Raw genomic sequence first — 21,501 nt, forward strand, 5'->3', positions numbered from 1 at the left:
ATGATCACCAATGCATCCACGACTTCTAGGGCCACCTCCTCGAGTACTCTGGGATGCAGACCATCAGGCCCTGGGGATTTATCTGCCTTCAGTCCCGACATTTTACCCAACACCATTTTCTAACTAATGTGGATTCCTTTCAGTTCCTCCCTCCCACTAGATCCTCGGTCCCCTAGTATTTCTGGGAGATTGTTTGTGTCTTCCTCAGTGAAGACAGACCCAAAGTACTCGTTTAACTGTTCTGCCATTTCCTTGTTTCCCATTATAAATTCACCTGTCTCTGACTGTAAGGGACCTACATTCGTCTTCACTAATGATGCCTCAGGGACCTGAAAGGCAAGATATATTTTTTTTCACATTCGAAGTTAGTTGTAATTGAGTTTTTCACAGGCGTAGCACGAACAAGTATCAGAAACAATGGCAGCAATACCAAGAATTGAAAGATCAGCTTTCCTCAACATTATTTTTAGAGGCTACAACTTCTTTTTAAATTATACAATTGGTATTGGTTTATGACCGCCATGTGGACTGAGATGCAATGAACGGCTTTGTTTGTGTGCTATCCAATTAAATCAGATCATACTGTACACGAGTAAAATCAAGCCATACATAAGGTAATGCAAAGACAAAAGTGCAGAATATAACAACTCTCATTACTCTTATTTACTTTACTGTCTACAGTCTACTGCATTATAGTGTCATAACTACAGAGAAAACACCCAGAGTCTGCATTGAAGGTAGGCTGGAAAATCGGGACTATATCGTAACTCTTGGGAAGATTATTCAGTAGGTTGATAACAGAGAGTTAGAAGCTAGTTAGAAACAACCCGAGTCTGGTGGTACCCTCTATCAAGTTATGTATCTTCTGCCCGATGGCAGAAGGGAGGAGAGGAAGTGATCTGGGTGAAAAAGGTCGTTGATTATGTTGGCAATTTTCCCTGAGGCAGCATAAGGTATAGATGGAGTTGATGGGAGGGAGGTTGAATCTGGTCTGTGTGATGCACTGGGCTACATCCACAAAGTTATGAAAATCAGGGAAGGAACAACTTTATTAAAACAAATCAATCACCAGATATGCTTCAGTTGTAGATATTCCAATTTATTTTTGTCACAACTGTTAGATATCTAAACCATCTGGCATTAGATAACTTTGGAACTCCAAAGCACCTCAAAATTTTCTTTGCACTGGCTATAAAAAATTCAGTATAAAACCTACAAGATTTCAAATCTTTACGATCAGCTGAGAACTCCCCCAGCACTCAAAAAAACAATACTGAAGTCAAATCAGAATTCATCCTTTCTACATTTTAAGTTTACTTTAAGCAGTAGCAGCTTTACTATTGTATCTGCATTTTGTCATGTAATAAATTTCAGTTTTCTCTAGTCAATTATTTCTGTCTGAGTGCAAGTCATATACAAGATAATCAATCTGGTTCGCTAGTAGTCTTAGGCTAATTTACATATACCGAATCCAGAAATAATTTAAAATAAAAAATAATGAAATGCGAGCTACTTTGATTTAGAACCAGATTTTGATTTTTTTAAATAAATGCACAAATGTAGTTAGATTTTGCACAGACACACAAATAGGCAGCATATCCATGATAAGGAAATTTAAAAAAAAATCAAAGTTGCATTCATAAGCTGAACATGAAGCAATGTATATTGAAATGGTGGTTGATGTTTAGTTCATGTTAGCTTGGGTCTCCACCCATGCAGTTTATGCGGAAATGCACAAATTACAACCATAAAATTACATGTTGGATTTTTTCCACTTTGTATGATTAGTAAGTTTTTATTTGCTCAACCCTGGTTTCACTGTCTGAGTGCTACTCTGCAAAGCAGTGACATGAGCAAAAGCTTATTAGTGGATTAACAAAATACTCACCTGACCGTCTCCTTTGAGGTTGAGGCTTTTTATTCTCATCGTTCACTTGAGCTCGACTTTGTGTGAGAGGCTGTGGGATAACTAGGGGAAAAAAGATAGAATTCACTACCCTTTACTCTTCCTCAAAAAACAGTCAACATGCACAGCTTCATATTAGTGCTTGCCCTCAAACTATGAGTTACTGATTGTTGGCATTAGATTCAATAAAAAAGCAAATCAATAAGCAATCAAATACAACCTCCATTCTACAATATGCAACGCAGTATATAGCTTTATCATTTAGACACAAAAAATTCACATGGCTAATGGTGCACGTCTCAAAATCTCCTACCTTTCCTTTGCTCCAGTCCAACGGATTGCTGATTTATACTGGTAGGGATTTTATCTTTTTGAAGGTTCTTCTGATTAAGGCCCTCTGTGGGACTTGTCTGCACACCTTGTTCCACCATAGGACTTTGTCTTGGTGGCAAAAATGGAAAACCAGTAGCTGCTAAATAGAGAAATTTATTTCAGCAACTATGAACAGAGATTGAGTTTTGCCAACTTTGCATGCACTGGAGGAGATTCCAAAAATAATAAAAGATATGAGCAATTATTAGTTAGCAGCAATACAGGAGTGGCAAATGATCTTTGGTTAATTAACTTATTTTCAGAAGTGCAATAAACAGATGAATGCATACTCATTTCAATTATTGGGCTTGTACCAGAATAATCAAAAAAGCTTATTATTTTTTACTAAATTGTAGTTAAGATCTATTCTATTTACAGATTATATCAGATCAAACATCCCAACAGCCATAATGAACTAAAACAGGTGAAATTTCATGATGTGCGCTATCCATAAACTGATGCTGCAGGTCCTCAATATACCTATTGTACTACAGCTGGTGTAATGTACTCCTGACATTACAATAATATTTTTGAAATGCCAGGACAGACAATTTTAAAAATCAATGTTGTCAATATTTTTCCATTATGTTCCTAGAACTGCCAATGCATCTTAAACAGAATGAAAAACATTAGTCATTTTGAAATCAATGGTTTTCACATACTAATTCTGATGAATTACCAGACTATCCAAAATTCGGGGCAATGTCAGTGGTGAAGTGTCAGCATTCATGGCAACCCAAGTCCAAACACACACATTTGGAACTTCCACATACAGGCCCACCACCAAAGATACTAAAAGAACAAGATGGACCACTCCGTTGAAATCGCCTATACTGAAGTGTGGTACGCAAAGGAGCCATTTTAGAAGGCAAAACCCACCGTCCGTTATGCCTCTCGCAGTGTAATCAGTGTTTTGGGGGGAACAGTATGTATAATTATACCATTAAAATGCAGAATATATCTCATCTATCAATTCACAGATTTTTGTTATTTTTCTTTTTAAATGTTTCTGCTAGTTTCTAAAATGACGCCTTGACGTACTACGGTTTTTAGGGTCGAGTGGTCTATCTTGTTCCTCTAGTATCTTTGCCCACCACCGATTATCCGGCAACTGGTGATCCAGCACCTCCTTTTGGGCAAAATTACGAGTGCACTTGAAATCTGCTCCAGAAGTGCCACAACCCCCCTCCCCCAAAGTGGCGCCTAAGCTGGATGAGTTGGCCGATTTCAACCTTGTCGGGACTTCCGCGCCAATAGGCGAGTCGAATTTGCCCCCTGCCACCGTGGCTCTGGAACTCCAGCCCAGCCAGAGCAGATCCATTTCCTTAGCCGACTTTCCACAGCTGATCGAGGGTCGAATTTAACCCCAGCAGGCAGGGCTCTGAAATTTCAGTCCGGCTGGTGCAGGCAGATTTATTCCCATTGACATCTTCCAAGGCCGACTTTGCGGGTTGGTATCTTGGCTCCCAGGTGGCCTAGGCAGACTGTTCCTATATTGTTGGACTCCTCTTGGAGGTTATGACCTCCATTAGCTTGGCAAAACAGATAAGCCAGAAAGACTCCTGAACCAAGGATGCTGGAAAATCAGTGGTGGACCTATAATTACAGGTCTTCACCTTGTTGCCCGTGCTCCTTGCTGCTCAAATTCTGATCTTGGAATCCAATGGTAACATTTGGGGAGGGAGAGGGGATGGCAGATCTCAACCTCATCTGGACCGGGTTAATGGCCTGAAATCTGCTGAAAACACTTCTCAGTTGAAATTACGCAATTGGTAATTGTACATTCTGGACTAGGACCTGGGCCCATTCAGTGAAGCCCTGAATGACAACAGAGCATTGCACAATGTAATTTAACTACTGTGCAATGTCAGCAGAGACATGCTTTCAGGAAATTTCAAGCCATTAACTCTCAACACTCCCTCCCCCCCCCCCCCCCCCCCCCCCCCCCCCCCCCCCCCAAACGCACACATGTTGCTGCTTCTCTGGAAACTTTCTGGCATTTACCTCAGATTTCCAGGATCCAAACTACACAAGTGCCGTTTCAATATTTTACCCATGATCATAAATAGCTGGAAATCTTAAATGTTTGTTTCCTTTACTTCACCTAACATAAACCATCAAAATTGAAGTAATCCATTTAGCCGCCTCTACCACTTCACATCCTTCCCCCAGAACAATAAACCAATCTGATGACCTCCCCCTCCAAACATTCTCTCTTGCCTTAGCATTAACATGCTATCAAAAAATCTGTCCCACGCGAAATGAAAACACCCAGCTAGATGTCACCACCTCTCAGCAGTTCTATTATCACCAGTGTCACACTTCCTATTCAGCATCCTGTAATGGATGAGTAGAATTCTCCAAATACTGATAATTTTGACTCTACTACAGACTGATCCCAACCACCAATTCTACTTCCGTCTTAACAACTCCAAAACAGAAAGATACAAGAGATAGCCCAGCAACATGACAGTTTTATGGGCTTTCAGAATGAGAGCCTCATAACAAGATTAAAGACTGAAAGTCATGATATATCAACATAGGTTCATGATGCAAGATTAGAGCCAACAAATACTAAACTAGAGAAATTTACTGAAGGCAGCAGTGTGAATATACCTGGAGCAAAAAAAATCAATGCGGAGAAGAGGAACATTTGCAGCTATGTGTAAAGAGGCTGCAATTACTAAATACTGTTGAATACGCATCCTAAGTGACATCTGGAGTAATAGCAGGGGTATTCAAATCTAAGGAACATGTGACTGCTGTATTATTTTTGACACCAAGCTTAATGATAACGAAATTTGCATTGATAACATTGCGCAAGAGGAACAAAATCCTGGCTGCTGAGAAGAGATTGCATTAAAATTGTAAGGGCTCTTTAACTGGTTTCCAATAATCAATTGTGTACAGCTAGTTATGATTAAAATCACAGCAGTACAAGTGATAAAACAATCTCAAACAATAATTGGAAACACGCATTGTCATATTGCATCTGAAGAGAAATAAAGGGTTACATTCTACATCAATGAACTTCCAAAGCACTCAGAAAGCAGGGTCATTCCAACCCACAAAACGTTAAATCACATATCGCAAAGCAATAGAGCACAGTAATCAATTTTGGTGGAAAACATTTCTGCAACAATTTTGCTTGCTTTATCAAGTGTCATTTAAAAATAATATTATAACATCAGTTAGCTCTAGCTCCTATTATAAAAATGTTTAGCAGTGAATAATTAGGTTGGGAACAAGCATTCCAACTGCACTTCACTCTACCCAGCAAAAGTGTAAGATGATTTTCAAAAGGACCCTTTAAATGTCAACAGCTAATTATGTGGATCAAGAAGATTACTTAGAATTAGACTACTTAAACTATTAACTAACTAAATCAGACCTCTCGACAAAATAAAGTGTTCAGAATTCAAACTAATGTACGAGGCATATTTGTCTCACAGCACGAAGTACAAAACAGACTTTCACTTGGGAAAAAATAAACAGTGATAGAACTTCAGTTGCTATCAACTTGCAACTAGCCACCACTGGTGAAAGTGCTTTAGAGGGAGTACAGAGAAGGTTCACCAGATTGATTCCTGGGATGGCAGGACTTTCATATGAAGAAAGACTGGATAGACTAGGCTTATACTCGCTGGAATTTAGAAGACTGAGGGGGATCTTATTGAAACATATAAAATTCTTAAGGGGTTGGAGAGGCTAGATGCGAGAAGATTGTTCCCAATGTTGGGGAAGTCCAGAACCAGGGGTCACAGCTTAAGGATAAAGATAATCTTTTAGGACCGAGATGAGAAAACATTTCTTCACACAGAGAGTGGTGAGTCTGTGGAATTCTCTGCCACAGAAGGTAGTTGAGGCCAGTTCATTGGCTATATTTAAGAGGGAGTTAGATGTGGCCCTTGTGGCTAAAGGGATCAGGGGGTATGGAGAGAAGGCAGGTACAGGTTACGGAGCTGGATGATCAGCCATGATCATATTGCATGGCGGTGCAGGCTCGAAGGGCCGAATGGCCTACTCCTGCACCTATTTTCAATGTTTCTATGTTTCTAATATTCCACACATGCACTAGTTAGATCAGCCAATATTATCACAGAAAATATTCTGTGGCCATTTCTTTGACCATAAAACAGATCCAAGCACATGCAACAATGTATATATCTATGTGTAAGAAGGAGCTGCAGATGCTGGTTTAAACTGAAGATAGACACGAAAAAGCTGGAGTAACTCAGCATCTTAGCATCTCTGGAGCTAAGGAATGGGTGACGTTTCGGGTCGAGACCCTTCTTCAGACCCTATGGTCCCTATTCAGATATCAATGGGTAGGTTAGCCAGGATGGTCAATTGAAATCATTTTTTTCACATGCATCCAAAACTACAAACTAATAGCAATATCTAGTTATTCATAAATCTGATTTATGTTTTCTTATAAGGCAGGCTTCAAGACAAGATTTTAGTTAAGCAGGAGAGACTATAAAGAATAGTTACAATACTGTTACACAGACAAATGCAGATAGAAACCCTCTTCCTATGGAATGAATATCTTCCCTTGCGTTCCATCCCAATGTTCACTATTATGCCTTTGCTCCACTATTCATGTACTACACCAGAAATATACTGAACTTTGCAGCAGGCTAAGAATTGCATTGCAGTGTTGTGCATTTTCACTTGCTTCTAAATAATGCAGCTTACAAATCAAACCAAAATGTCAGGACTTAGAGTTAACCTCCAAGCCCCGACATGCTTATGAAATAAATCAGGTCCACAATACAAACTAGTTTCACTAAGTTTTTTTTTTGAAAAGCAGCCAATTTCAAGAATTTGATATCTGAACCAATACCTGCTGTGGAGCCCAATTCTTAACACTGAATAGATAGCTCAATTATTATTTCGCACAGCTCCAGCAACGTTAACACTAGAAACTTTCAAAACTAGCATCATTTATTTGCAGGTTACTTCCCTTCAACTTTATATGCATCTGGAATTTACATTTTGTTATTTAAATAATGTACATACATGACATGATAACTTCTTGTTTACAAAGTTGACTATTCAAAATTAACATGACCAATGCAGGGGATAGCATTCTCCCTACTGCATAGTAATCGCAAGCAGATAGGCCACAGGACTACTTTTTAAATATCCTGTCACTACATAAATCAGTAACAAGATAATCACCTGGCACCTGCAATATAGAAACAGGCTAAACTACCAGAACAGTAGGGATGAGAAATTATTCAAGCCAGCAGTTCAGTACGTATGTACTAAACCATTCACTTTCTTTCCATTCCAATAACATCTTCAGCATAGAACCAACTGCATCTCAGAATATGAGTAGCTGCACAGGAACCGAATCAATGTGGTAGATTGTACGTGCCCAGCTCAATATTAATAATGCAATTTCCATTATTTTAAATTAGAAAGGAAATTTCAGTAAGAAAGCACAGCAGTAGCATTAATTGTAATAAAAATCTTAAAAAATAAAGAGCACATGAAATTGTTGAAGTATTACAAGAGGATCACATATGTCCAAATTGGAAGGCCATATGTACCCCTTATCATACTCTGCCTGCAAGCCAAAATGTTAGTGTTGGTTTAAGGAATAAGAAACTGAAAGAAATCACAAAGCATCATTACAAAATTGCAAAACATCAATAAATTTAAAAAATCCCTGAACACCAGGGATGAGACAAGCAAATCAAGTCACCAATTCGGGATTTAAGCACCAACAGGAACGAGAACGATTTATAAGAATGCACAAATTGTCACAGACGGTTTGGTCATCATAAGTCAACAAAATTAAAATGCTTACTCGTGACAGTCAATTAAGAATAAGTTGAACCCATTTGGACTTCTGTTTTGGAATACTAAATATATGATAAGCTTGTCTCATATTTATGAATGAATCAATCAGTAAAAAAATACAAACACATACCACATGCTGCATAAAAGGTGCATTTCAAAGTTAGGCAAGACAGAACATCAACAAACAACCTTAAGCAGACTACAGACAGACGTTACCCTGAGAAATCAGTTGGCTTTTCTGCAAAGGTGCTGGTTCGGGTGGTATTTCAAGCTTTGTAAAGGCTGGTTGAGGTGAGGGAGGACTATCAGTACTGGAGTGAGAAACAGTTGTGATTTGAGTGGGTGTTGAACATCCTGTTAAAGTGCAGGAAAGAGAGAAAAAGGGAACCAGAAGATCAATGCTGCCAATTTTGACTAAAGTTATCTACAAATTCTATAAAGATACTTCATAATAACTTTGTTAGTCAGTCACTGGCTATCAAAACCAATATTTAAAATAAAAAAATCACCAGGACCAATTACATACCACATGGTAATAATACCAGAATAAAAGTAGAGAAATGGAATACAGCAAAAGGTGAAAAACCTGACAGTAAACTAAATATAAAGAACCTTCCAATTTCCAGCTGCAAATAATTCATAACGAAGGATGTACGAGTGGAATGGGGGGTAGTGACAATGCCACAAAGTAGTCAATATGCTATTCAGTCTCTCTTGATCTCCCACAAAGATCCAGACAAAACAGTCTTGCATAGGATGAAGAATGTTGCAGGTATGCGTTTTATTGTATGTTACAGTTCTCTATTGTAAATCAAACCTCCCAACATTTCACTGCAAGCATACATGAATCAGGTATGTATTCTTAATTCGGTTTCAACACGACAAATAATTTCACATTATGGACTTGTTAACTTGAACGTTTTCAGGAAATATAGTTCAGATTCACATCCATAGCATTACACGTTAAGGTGCGACTGCTCAAAACAGATCAGATCACTACATAGACTTGAAATGATTGAAGAGGCTCAACCATTTCAACTTTAAAAACTTAATTTGTCCAATATTTAAGAATATTGTTAAGTGTTTTGCAATTACAATAAAATTCAGAATGGTAGTGAAACAAGCACCACCATGAGCAATATTTGAAGAGGTGGGTTCTGTGCACAGTGTTTACATGTCAAAACAATCATAAATTCAAATTACCCCTCAAGGTATATAATTTTAAGATTTGGGCTACTGGAGGTTGAAGAAAAATCTAGCAAACTGCTTTACTGCAACTGGATTCTGCACATCATTTGACCGAATAAAGTGATTATTAACACTGGGGAACAAATGATTTCAATCGTTGATCTGGCAACCAGTGTGGCAATGTACTAACCACTATTTAGTCTGGTTTACATTTGATTCAACTAAAGCAACAGTTGGAAGTTACATGATAGACTCGTTGCATATTAAAATATACTTTACTGAAGATTTTTTGATGCTCTTAAACTATGAAGTGGTGGGGTCCTGGAGTGGAGTTTCTGCGATTCATACAATTATATCAATATTTAAAATACATGAAGTTACTGCACACTAATTATGCAGCAGACCGAGGGAATAGTGCACTGACCTAAACCCACAGAAGCACCATATTGTTGTCCAACCAAGGATCCTCCAGCAAACTGGCTGTATGGAGTCATACTACGGAAAGGACTGTATGACGCAGGGGGTTGAAATGAAGCATTTGTCGAACTGCTCAGGGAAGACTGGAAAAAAAGAAAGTTAGGTCATTGCTAATAGTCTTAGTGCTTTGGAATTGACATCAAGCATAATGCAATGACCTACAATATAATTTATTATATTTACATCCTTTTATAACGAAGGAATCTAAAAAGTTAGCATAAGTAACATGAAAAACTCAACAGCCACAAGACTTATTTTACCAAATATTTTCCATCCAGAGCCAAAGGTGCCAAAAGAAAAAGTCAAAAATGCAATACACCACAGTGGTGCCCATTCAGTGATTTGATTTACCAGTATGTCCATAGTTCCTTCTGTAAAACTCTGAACCAACACTCAAGATCACTTTGAGTACAGGCTTCATGAAAAAGCATGAACTAAGACTAATTTTAGTGATCCTGAACTTGCTAGACACGAGTAGCTGACATGAATCATAAGGAAATATCTGTTCAGGTGATAACTGAAGTGTCCATCACCAGTTTATTGTAAATTGCTTTAGATGGGTCAGCAACTTAAGGAAAAGTATTCTGTTTAAAATAGACATTTCTGTTGCTTCGCCATACACCCAATTAAATCGCATTGCATTTTTAACTTGAAATGTTGTTTTAAATTCATTTATTTACCTGTACAATGGCAGGATCCTGAGGTTGAGGTTTTGGAGGTTCACACACAGTAATATCTTTGATATCACTACCACGAAAGATGATGTATTCATAGATTTCATCTCGTGGAGCAATTGGTCTGTCAGTGGGCCGATCTTCTGTGCCAAATGATCGCACTATCAAAACAACATTTCAAAAATCAGGAGTGGAAAATAAGGAACCAATTCCATCTGGATCACCAAAGTGCTATCTTAAACTTGAGGCTACCCTTGAATTGATAAGGAATGACCATTGCCAGTTAGTGAATTGTATCACTTTATTCATTTGTCACAATATGCGCTGTCCACATATCATTTCTGCAATAGAATTCCAACACAACATTTGACCATGATCATTTTCACTTTCTTTTTGTGTAGAAAGGATTAAATGGCAGGATGTATGAAAATATTCCATAATTACATCAAGACGTAATTCATGGACGTTTTCAGTGCATTCTGCAATTAATAAATTAACGACCAAAGTCCCTTCCTGTGCTGACACTTTCCTTTCTAATGCAGTACCAAAGAATGTCAGCTCTGGTGTTATCCTTGCATTGATTGATCCCCAAATCCACAAAATGAATGGTCTTAACTACCTTTGTAGGTCAGGAACAATTGGGGATAAGACAATAGATGGCAGCATTCATATTCCATGAATAAATAAATGTAAAACCAATGAATGTTAACACATTAGACACACAAGAGACTGCAGATTCTAGAATATTGAGAATTCAGTAAGGGCCCCAACCCGATTTGCCACATTTCATTTTCCTCCTGAACTACCGAGTTTCCTCTGCAGTTTGTTTTTAGGTTAACAAATGAGACAGCAATAAAACATTGTATTATGACATCTTGTTTCTGGATATTTGTTTTTTACTTCAGTATGCATTCAAAGTAGTTTAAGAGTAAAATGATTTTCAGAGTAGGATAACTACACAAGATTTTCTGGCTTCAAACGGTAGTTTTCTAATAAAAAAACAGCAATACAAAAATCCACAATATTTGCCAACTATAAATACTTTGATTTTGCCTAAGTTCTTGACAGATCTACAAAGATTCCACAATGCCATTAAGGTACCCAAAAAAGAAAAAATTAAACTGTGAAATGCACGTTGGATCGAGAAACTAGAAGTAAACTATAAACTATTCAACAACCGCTATAGACAAAATGGGCTTCATGCAAGATTGTTTAATGATTAATACTAGTTTATTTATTCGGATTAAATCAGATAGTGGATAGTGCCAAATTAGCAGCATATGAAAAGAATTCTCAAAACTACAAATCAATGACAAACCTTGTATATAAATTGTATTTTCTCATCTTATTCCACAACATGTGACTGGGATGGTCACATGTTGTGGAATAAGATGAGAAAATACAATTTATATACAAGGTTTGTCATTGATTTGGAGTTTTGAAAATTCTTTTCATATGCTGCAAAAATGTTGCAACGTACAAGCAGCGTGCAATGGATTATGCCAGAAAAGCGATAATCCAGTAAATACAAACCAAATTTCAAGGTGGGCAGAGTTAAAGGCAACTACAAAGTTGCAGAATTAATAGAAGATACATCTATCCACAGATAGATGACACTTCAGGTCTGGACCCATACCAGAAGCATTAGGCATCATTTTTTGTCTCAAAATTAATCATGGTCATTTGTGAAAGGCAAACAATAACCAAAAAAAAGACAAGTCAGACATTAGGAACAAAAGCAAAATAGTTTTTGAATTAGATCAGTTAAGGGCAGCATTTTCTTTCAAGATTACCCTAGAACATGAACCCCAATTTCTCCCATTCCCAAACAAACATTGCATGACCTTTATATCTTCTGCTTTTTATTTCAGATTTTCTTTAGGTAATCTCTTGGCTATCATAGAAGGTTTACAGTGTAAAATGTCCGAACATCCTGGTGAAAACCAAGATCAGGGGTAAATTTTAAGTATCAGTAGCTTGATATCATCTTTGAAGATAACATTTGTGGAGAGCAAGAACAGAACGGATACTATTTGGGGTGTGTGGGAGAACCTGTTTTTGGGGGGGGTGAGAGAGAAAAGGACCCTGTTTTTGCAGAAGTGGAGAGAAGAACCCTGTTTTGCGAAGAGTGGGGGGTGGGGGAGTGGAAGAGGACTCTGTTTGGAGTGGGTGGGGGAGTGGAAGAGGACCCTGTTTGAGGGGAGATGGGGGGGGGGAAGAGGACCCTGTTTGGGGGGAGGGGGGAAGAGGACCCTGTTTCTGAGGGGGGAGGGAGAAGAGGACCGCTGTTTGGGGGGGGGGGGAGGATGAGGACCCTGTGGGGGGGGGGGAGAGGACCCTGTTTGGAAGGGGGGGGGGAAAGAGGACCCTGTTTGGAAGGGGGGGGGGAAGAGGACCCTGTTGGGGAAGGGGGGTAAGAGGACCCTGTTTGGAGGGGGGGGAGAGGACCCTGTTGGGGAACGGGGGGGGGGGGGGGGGGGGGGGGAAGAGGACCCTGTTTGGAAGGAGGGGGGGAAGAGGACCCTGTTGGGAAGGGGAGGGGAAGAGGACCCTGTTGGGAAGGGGGGGGGAAGAGGACTCTGTTGGGAAGGGGGGGGGGGAGAGGACCCTGTTGGCAAGGAGGGGGGGGGGAGAGGACCCTGTTGGGAAGGGGGTGGGGAAGAGGACCCTGTTGGGAAGGGGTGAGGGGAAGAGGACCTTGTTGGGAGGGGGGAGAGGACCCTGTTGCGAAGGGGGGGGAAGAGGACCCTGTTTGGAAGGGGGGAATAGAGGACCCTGTTTGGAGGGGGGGAAGAAAGAGGACCCTGTTTGGAAGGGGGGAAGAGGACCCTGTTTCGAGAGGGGGGGGGAAGAGGACCATATTTGGGAGAGGGGGGAAAGAGGACCCAGTTTGGGGGAGGGGGGTAAGAAGACCAGTTTGGGGGGAGGGGGGTAAGAAGACCATGTTTGGGGGGGGGGGGGGTTATGAGGACCCTGTTTCGGGGGGGGGGGGGGGAGAGGGAGAACAGGACCCTGTTGGGGGGGGGTTAGTGATGCGGGGAGGGGAGGCAAGGGGTGGGCGAGAGGCGAGGAGGGGGGGGGAGGGGAGAAGAGAGGCGAGGGGGGGGAGAGGCGGGGGGGGGGGGGGGGGGAGAGGCGAGGGGGGGGAGAGGCGAGGGGGGGGGAGAGGCGAGGGGGGGGAGAGGCGAGGGGGGGGGAGAGGCGAGGGGGGGGGAGAGGCGAGGGGGGGGAGAGGCGAGGGGGGGGGGGAGAGGCGAGGGGGGGGGAGAGGCGAGGGGGGGGGAGAGGCGAGGGGGGGGGAGAGGCGAGGGGGGGGAAGAGGCGAGGGGGGGGGAGAGGCGAGGGGGGGGGAGAGGCGAGGGGGGGGGAGAGGCGAGGGGGGGGAGAGGCGAGGGGGGGGAGAGGCGAGGGGGGGGGAGAGGCGAGGGGGGGGAGAGGCGAGGGGGGGGAGAGGCGAGGGGGGGGGGAGGCGAGGGGGGGGGGAGGCGAGGGGGGGGGAGAGGCGAGGGGGGGGGAGAGGCGAGGGGGGGGGGAGAGGCGAGGGGGGGGGGAGAGGCGAGGGGGGGGGAGAGGCGAGGGGGGGGGGAGAGGCGAGGGGGGGGGAGAGGCGAGGGGGGGGGAGAGGCGAGGGGGGGGGGAGGCGAGGGGGGGGGGGAGAGGCGAGGGGGGGGGGGGAGAGGCGAGGGGGGGGGGGGGAGAGGCGAGGGGGGAGGGGGAGAGGCGAGGGGGGGGGAGAGGCGAGGGGGGGGAGAGGCGAGGGGGGGGGAGAGGCGAGGGGGGGGGAGAGGCGAGGGGGGGGGAGAGGCGAGGGGGGGGGAGAGGCGAGGGGGGGGGAGAGGCGAGGGGGGGGGAGAGGCGAGGGGGGGGGAGAGGCGAGGGGGGGGAGAGGCGAGGGGGGGGGAGAGGCGAGGGGGGGGAGAGGCGAGGGGGGGGGAGAGGCGAGGGGGGGGAGAGGCGAGGGGGGGGAGAGGCGAGGGGGGGAGAGGCGAGGGGGGGGAGAGGCGAGGGGGGGGGAGAGGCGAGGGTGGGAGAGGCGAGGGTGGGGAGAGGCGAGGGTGGGGAGAGGCGAGGGGGGGAGAGGCGAGGGGGGGAGAGGCGAGGGGGGGAGAGGCGAGGGGGGGGAGAGGCGAGGGGGGGGAGAGGCGAGGGGGAGGAGAGGCGAGGGGGGGGGGAGAGGCGAGGGGGGGGGAGAGGCGAGGGGGGGGGAGAGGCGAGGGGGGGGAGAGGCGAGGGGGGGGGAGAGGCGAGGGGGGGGGAGAGGCGAGGGGGGGGGAGAGGCGAGGGGGGGGGAGAGGCGAGGGGGGGGGAGAGGCGAGGGGGGGGGAGAGGCGAGGGGGGGGGAGAGGCGAGGGGGGGGGAGAGGCGAGGGGGGGGGAGAGGCGAGGGGGGGGGAGAGGCGAGGGGGGGGGGAGGCATGGGGGGGGGAGAGGCGAGGGGGGGGAGAGGCGAGGGGGGGGGGAGGCGAGGCGATGGTATGGGTGGGGAGGGGTGAGGGGTGCAGGTGTTGGGAGGGGGCTGAGGGGGGGTTTCGGGCTCCGTGTTTTCTAGGGTAGGAGGCGCAGCCCCGGGGCTCGCTCTTACCCTTGGCCAGGGCCACGGTCGAGTTGTCCGTGTCGATTGTGTACAAGATGCCCTCATAGCGGATCTGAGCCTTGGAGATGAGGCTGATCTTGCTGCCGATGTACGGCGTGCCTCCGCTCATGTTGACGGGCCTGAGGGACGCTGGCTGCCCAGATATTCTTTTATCTTTATAGATTTCTCTCTTTTCCTGTGGCGAGACACGCACGAAAAGCCCCCTTGACGGACGCACAAGCCGCCGGAACCGCCTCCCCCCCCCCCCCCCCTCCCCGCGGCGCTTAAATATGGCGGGCGGCGCTGTCCCTCCGCCAGCGCCCCACCCGCCCCCCTGCAGCGTCCGCTAGCGCCCCCTGGAGCCCGGCGCTGACCGCCGGCGCCGTCCGCCAGCGCCCCCTGCAGCCCGGCGTCGTCTGCCAGCCCCCAAACCCTCGCTCAGCGCCGCCGCAGCGCTGGAGAGGTGCCACACAGGTGCGCACAGCTGCTCACCATCCGCGACAAGCAGCAGACCGCAGATGAACAAAAAATGTTTTTAACCCAAACTTAAATCTTGCCATTAACATCTGTCTGATGTCTCATGTTCCACGGGTTGCTTACAACCCAACTGTATGAACGTTGAAAGTAGACGCAAAACGCTGGAGTAAATTGGCGGGTCAGGCAGCATCTCAGGAGAAAAACATTATTTGCACATACTTTCACAACGGTTGAAACATTTAGACAGGTACAAGGATAGGTCAGGTTTAGAGGAACGCAGGCAGGTGGGACTAGTGTCGATGGGACATGTTGGCCAGTGTGGCAAGTTGGGCAGAAGGGTCTGTTTCTACGCTGTATGATTCTATGACTATGTGGTGGAAACACACACATAACATTTTAGTCTTTAGACAAGTATTTAAAACACCATTTTGGGAAAATGGCGTTTCCCCACTGTTGGGAAATGTCATCAGCATAGATTGATACAGTGGCCAGGACATCGGTCAAAAAGCTTGCTTCTGTGTTTTCTAATGCCACAGCTAATTTGTCATTTAATACGATCATCATTCTCAATTATGCTTTGCTCTATATAATTTACACTTCTGAATGCTAACCACAAGGCTAAGCTAACGTGGGGTGTTATTTGACAATGTGAAAAATGATCAGGCAACTGAACCATCCTACCAACAACTGAGCTACTCTCTACCTCATCATTGAAGGCCGTCGCATGAAAGGTAATCAGTCTTTACTGGACTTTGTTTGTATATCGGTGAGATCAAGCCTCCGCTCAGTCTGCCTAAACCTACCTGATCTCCCGTTTGCTCAGCACTTTAACTGCCCCTCCCATTCCCAATCTGACCTTTCAGTCCTAGACCTCTCCTCCATTGTCAGTGAGACCCAACACAAATTGGAGGAACAGCTTGGATAGCTTACACCCCAGCGGTATGAACATTGACCTCTTACTTCAAGTAGCCCTTGCTTACCCTCTCTCTCTCCACCCCCTCCCCTTTCCCCCAGTTCTCCCACCAGTCTTACTGTTAGTCTTTTAGCTGACTGATCACAACAAAAAGCTTTGCAATGTACCTTGGTACACATGACAACCTAAATTAAAGTGAACTATTTTAAACTGATACACACTAAAAACATTTATTTATTGTGTCCATTATTACCGTTTTATGATATATTATGAGAGACATGGATAGGATTAATGGTCAGAACCTTTTTTCCCCGGGATGGAAATATCAAATACTAGAGGTATTCACAGCTTCAAGGTGAGAGGGGCAAAGTTTAAAGGAGATTTGTGGGGCAAGTTTTTAAATCCGCATACAGAGGATGGTGAGTTCCTGGAATGCACTGCCAGGGGTGTGGTGGAGGCAGATGTAATAGTGGCATTTAAGAGACGTTTGAATAGGTGCATGGATATGCACAGAATAGAGGGTTACGGATTATGTGTAGGTGCATAAATGTTGGTGTCGGGTATCATGCATGGCACAGACATTGTGAACCAAGGGGCCTGTTTCTGTGCTGTAATTGTAGTCGAAACAAATACTCAGAATATATTATAAGAAAATAACTGCAGATGCTGGTACAAATCGAAGGTATTTATTCACAAAATGCTGGAGTAACTCAGCAGGTCAGGCAGCATCTCTGGAGAGAAGGAATGGGTGAATATAGATCTGTCTGTCCCAAAGTGAGAGTTCCTTGTTAGAAACCAGTTTGGTTACCTTGAAATAAGGCAGAAAAAGATAAATTCAAGGTAGATACAAAATGCTGGAGTAACTCAGCGGGACAGGCAGCATCTCTGGAGAGAAGGAATGGGTGATGTTTCAGGTCGAGATGGATTTGAGAGAATACATGTCCACAATATAGACAAAAAAAAGTGATACAATATTACCATCACATATTGTCATGCTGTGATTCTTAATGATGGTATCACGGTCATTGTGATTCATCATTCATTTCATTTGTGACATAATTGGAATTTAGAATAGGATCCGGTAATGGGTCGATGCATTGTTATATCAAGCAAAAGAACAAACCATAAACAGCAGTAACATAGATAAAAAATCTACTGATTTTCGGTAAGTACAGAACAAGAGACGAGTCTAAGTTTTGTTCATTCAGCGATAGAATTTGAAAAATCAACTTCATATCAAGTCTGATACTCTATATTGATTTAGTGATTAACAATATTAGCATAAAATTGCAATTAACCTTATGATAGTTGGCTACAAACACATGCTATTGTCTCCTTTTTGGGCAACATTTCCCTATTCACTATAAAAATAATTCAACACAAAACACTTAACCTATGTTTTTCAGGAAATAGGCCTAATTTCTTTTCTCCTGTATAGTTTCTCATCCTGATTTCGCTCAGTTTAACTTTTTATTTATATAATGTACTTTCTGTCTGCAGGGTGTATAGTTAAAATACACATTTATTACAGTATTTGTTTTACTCTGGCCCCTGTTGATGTGGTCATTGTTTTATCAATATGCTCTCAGTTCCTGCAATTCCACATTTCATCCCTTAGTCCAACCAAATCTAACTTATGCTTTCATTGTTTTTTCCTAAAAAGACTACATCACATTTTTCTATCATAAATCACATTTGTTAGTTTATTTTTTATAATTTCTGAACTTTTTGAAATTTAGTATTGACATCATTAACACCCATAGACCCTATATTTTGATCAAAATATAGGGTCAACTGCTAGGCCAACGGTTTACGCTGAAAATAAGTGCAGCGCGCCAGCTGCCCCCCCCCCCACCATCTCCCCAACGATTAATCTGAAGAGTCCCAACCCAAAACATCATCTGTCCAGTGCTCAATGGCTTTGCCTCTCCAGCCATCCCTCTTGCCAATCCACCCATTCTACATATTTGTCTATTTTGAACCATTTCCAATGCATTAACTTGACTTTCACATCACTATTGTGTTGAGATGCATGTTTTCAAATACTCACTCGCTCACTTTAGCTTAAATTGTTGATTCTAGTTGGTGTGACAGATCTTAATTACTCCTTTCCTGATAAGTTGAGACAACTCTACGGCTACATCAATGTATATAAAGTTGCATATTTTTGTTCAGTATTGTGTAACTATTTTGTTTCATGTGCATTTTAAAACTAAAGTCTTATGTTCTCACATTTATGCTGCTGCAACAATTTGCACTTATTTTGTACTGAATTCCAATCACTAAGTATGAATGAATACTTCATGCACATTTTCCAGTATATAAATTGGATAAAATTACTTTATTTTCAGGTTAAATGTTTTATAGAGAACATTATTAATCCAATTAATTTGAGTTTCACAATATGCATGTTCAACTTGTGACTTCCCATTAGAAATGTAAACCTGAAAGATGAAAAACAAAATTATATTGCATTCATACTCAAAGTGTTAACACTATTTTAAAATGAGCACAGCAAATCATCACAAATGAAATGATCACTCTTGATCTGCACAGGACAAATACCTCAACAATTGGCCTCACCGCAGAATTGCAGAAGAGAAAATTCATGACAAAGGGACAGTTGATAAAGCCAATGTAATCTTGCAACTTGTTTTGTAGCCTTTAAGAACTTACCCAAATTTTGATCAAATGCAGTTTTTTGCCTCTTCACCATTTCAGATTGTGATTTTACCCTCGGGGGGGGAGGGGGGGGGGGGAAAGCTAATTTGCCATTTAATCTATCTACTAATTACTTTAAATACATACCTCCTCGGTTTTGATCCCTCTGCCAAGTGAAATGGGTCTCCCCTATTTATTTTAACAAGGTCTGCCAATTTTGTGAATGTTGAATGTGCTGGCCTTGCTTTGCAATCAATCCATACTTAATTCAATTATCATGACACAAGGTAAGAATTTCAAGCCTGGCGGCGACAACTACATAACTTTCCTATGCACCTTCTCTTACTTTCTGTAATGTGACCAGAACTTTAAGCAGTACTCAAGCTACAGCCAATTCACTTTTAACACACTTTCACCACTCTTATATTCTATCCTTCAACTTATAAAGAAAGCACCCTGTTTGTCTTTTTTTAACCATGTTTCTGACTAGTTCTGCTACCCTCAAGGATGTCTTATCATGCGAGGCTAACTGACTTTATAAATGTCTAAGTATTTTCTTTCAATAAATCAAAACCTGGACTTGGAACATGGTTCTCATGAAATAAATGGCTAAGCCCCCCCCCCACCCCCAACAATCGGCACTTCATTTATTTTTGCGAGTTTCTTGTTGCATTAAAAACAATCAAGATGGGATGTCTTCATTATCCTTCCAAAAGCAACATTATAAAAGGAAAGCAACATGAGACACTGTGGAAGATGAAGAATAAACATTCACAGAAATAAGAAAAAAAATAGTTATAAACCTCCAAATGAGTAGTATGCCTCCGGTCTTCAAGCTAGGTGGCTTGAAGACCACAGGCATTATTGGTAGATCCTCCTGTACGTGATGTTATCATCTCTCCAAGCTTCCATCAATGTTTTGTGTCTTCACAATCCATTAATCAAAATGCAGCTTGTGATCATTGCAAATTTTTCCTCCCATTTCCTCCCTCTTACCAGCATGCAGCAACATTTACCATCTTCTATCTGGAATATAAGATGAAATGAAAAAGGGAGTAAATCTATACAAAACCTAAATGGCATGAATTTCAGATTATTGAAAGGCAATAGGGTGGAAGATATGGAAACATTATCCACAATTTTATAAACATTAGTGTGCTCAGTAGCTTAAGAAAAACAGACTTGAGTACATTTTTTGTTAATATGCCTGAATTAAGGTGAAAATTAATGTACAAAAACTAATTTACAAGGCATAATGAAATGCTTCTGTGCCAATTCATGAATGTTGGGCATACAGCCATGACCTTTCTCAGCATTCAATAGGCATTTGGTGCAATTACTGCAACATTATATCAAGTGTGACCAGTCATCAGGAAGCAGGTTGATCCAGTACTTCTTATAGAGACCAACAACACAACTCTACAATGAACCAGATTTCTCCAGTTTTCAGGAAAGGCTTTCTGTTTTTATTTTGTTGGAGGAACTCCTGAATGCTCAAAATCTGCACCACAGTGCTGCCTCAATGACCAATGTTAGAGTGTGCAGTAGTTCACATTAGAAGATGTCCTTCTACTTTTAGTAACGTCTTCAGTTGAGGACTGCCACTTTCACACCTCCAGCCTTGGACAGGCATCAAGTTATCTGTGCTTGGCTGGTAAAAACGCAAACTTCATCTGCACAAACCAAATACTGTGCCCTCCATAATGTTTGGGACAAAGACCCATCATTTATTAATTTGCCTCTGTACTCCACAATTTGAGATTTGAAAATTACATGTGGTTAAAGTGCACATTGTCAGATTTTATTAAAGGCCATTTTTTTACATTTTGGTTTCACCATGTAGAAATTACACCTGTGTTTATACATAGTCCCCCCATTTCAGGGCACCATAATATTTGGTACACATGGCTTCACAGGCATTTGTAATTGCTCAGGTGCATTTAATTGCCTCCTTAATGCACGTATAAGAGAGCTCTCAGCATCTAGTCTTTCCATCACCTTTGGAAACTTTTATTGCTGTTTATCAACATGAGGACCAAAGTTGTGCCAATGAAAGTCAAAGAAGCCATTATGGCATTGAGACACAAGAATAAAACTGTTGGAGACATCAGCCAAACTTTAGGCTTACCAAAAATGTTTGGAACATCATTAAGAAGAAAGAGGGCAACAGATAATAGACAATAGACAATAGGTGCAGGAGTAGGCCATTCAGCCCTTCGAGCCAGCACCACCATTCAATGTGATCATGGCTGATCATTCTCAATCAGTACCCCATTCCTGCCTTCTCCCCATACCCCCTGACTCTGCTATCCTTAAGAGCTCGATCTAGCTCTCTCTTGAATGCATTCAGAGAATTGGCCTCCACTGCCTTCAGAGGCAGTGAATTCCACAGATTTACAACTCTGACTGAAAACGTTTTTCCTCATCTCCGTTCTAAATGGCCTACCCCT

General features: G+C 42.9%; 1 protein-coding gene across 2 annotated transcripts in view; it reads right to left on the bottom strand.

Annotated features, from left to right (window-relative positions):
- Window positions 1-15,257, bottom strand: part of lsm14b (LSM family member 14B) — a 28,453-nt gene extending 13,196 nt beyond the window's left edge. The window contains exons 1-6 of one of the 2 annotated variants that reach the window (XM_078418721.1): window positions 15,010-15,257; window positions 10,435-10,589; window positions 9,702-9,837; window positions 8,306-8,443; window positions 2,220-2,378; window positions 1,889-1,969 (exon numbers count right to left, since the gene is read on the bottom strand). In XM_078418721.1, the coding sequence (XP_078274847.1) occupies window positions 1,889-1,969; window positions 2,220-2,378; window positions 8,306-8,443; window positions 9,702-9,837; window positions 10,435-10,589; window positions 15,010-15,130 (790 nt within the window). In that variant the 5' untranslated portion in view covers window positions 15,131-15,257. The remainder of the gene's footprint in view (window positions 1-1,888; window positions 1,970-2,219; window positions 2,379-8,305; window positions 8,444-9,701; window positions 9,838-10,434; window positions 10,590-15,009) is intronic. The other variant, XM_078418720.1, reaches the window with a different exon arrangement.
- Window positions 15,258-21,501: the final 6,244 nt, after the last annotated feature.

Source organism: Rhinoraja longicauda, chromosome 22, assembly GCF_053455715.1.
Source record: "Rhinoraja longicauda isolate Sanriku21f chromosome 22, sRhiLon1.1, whole genome shotgun sequence".
In the NCBI taxonomy this organism is placed as follows: domain Eukaryota; kingdom Metazoa; phylum Chordata; class Chondrichthyes; order Rajiformes; family Arhynchobatidae; genus Rhinoraja; species Rhinoraja longicauda.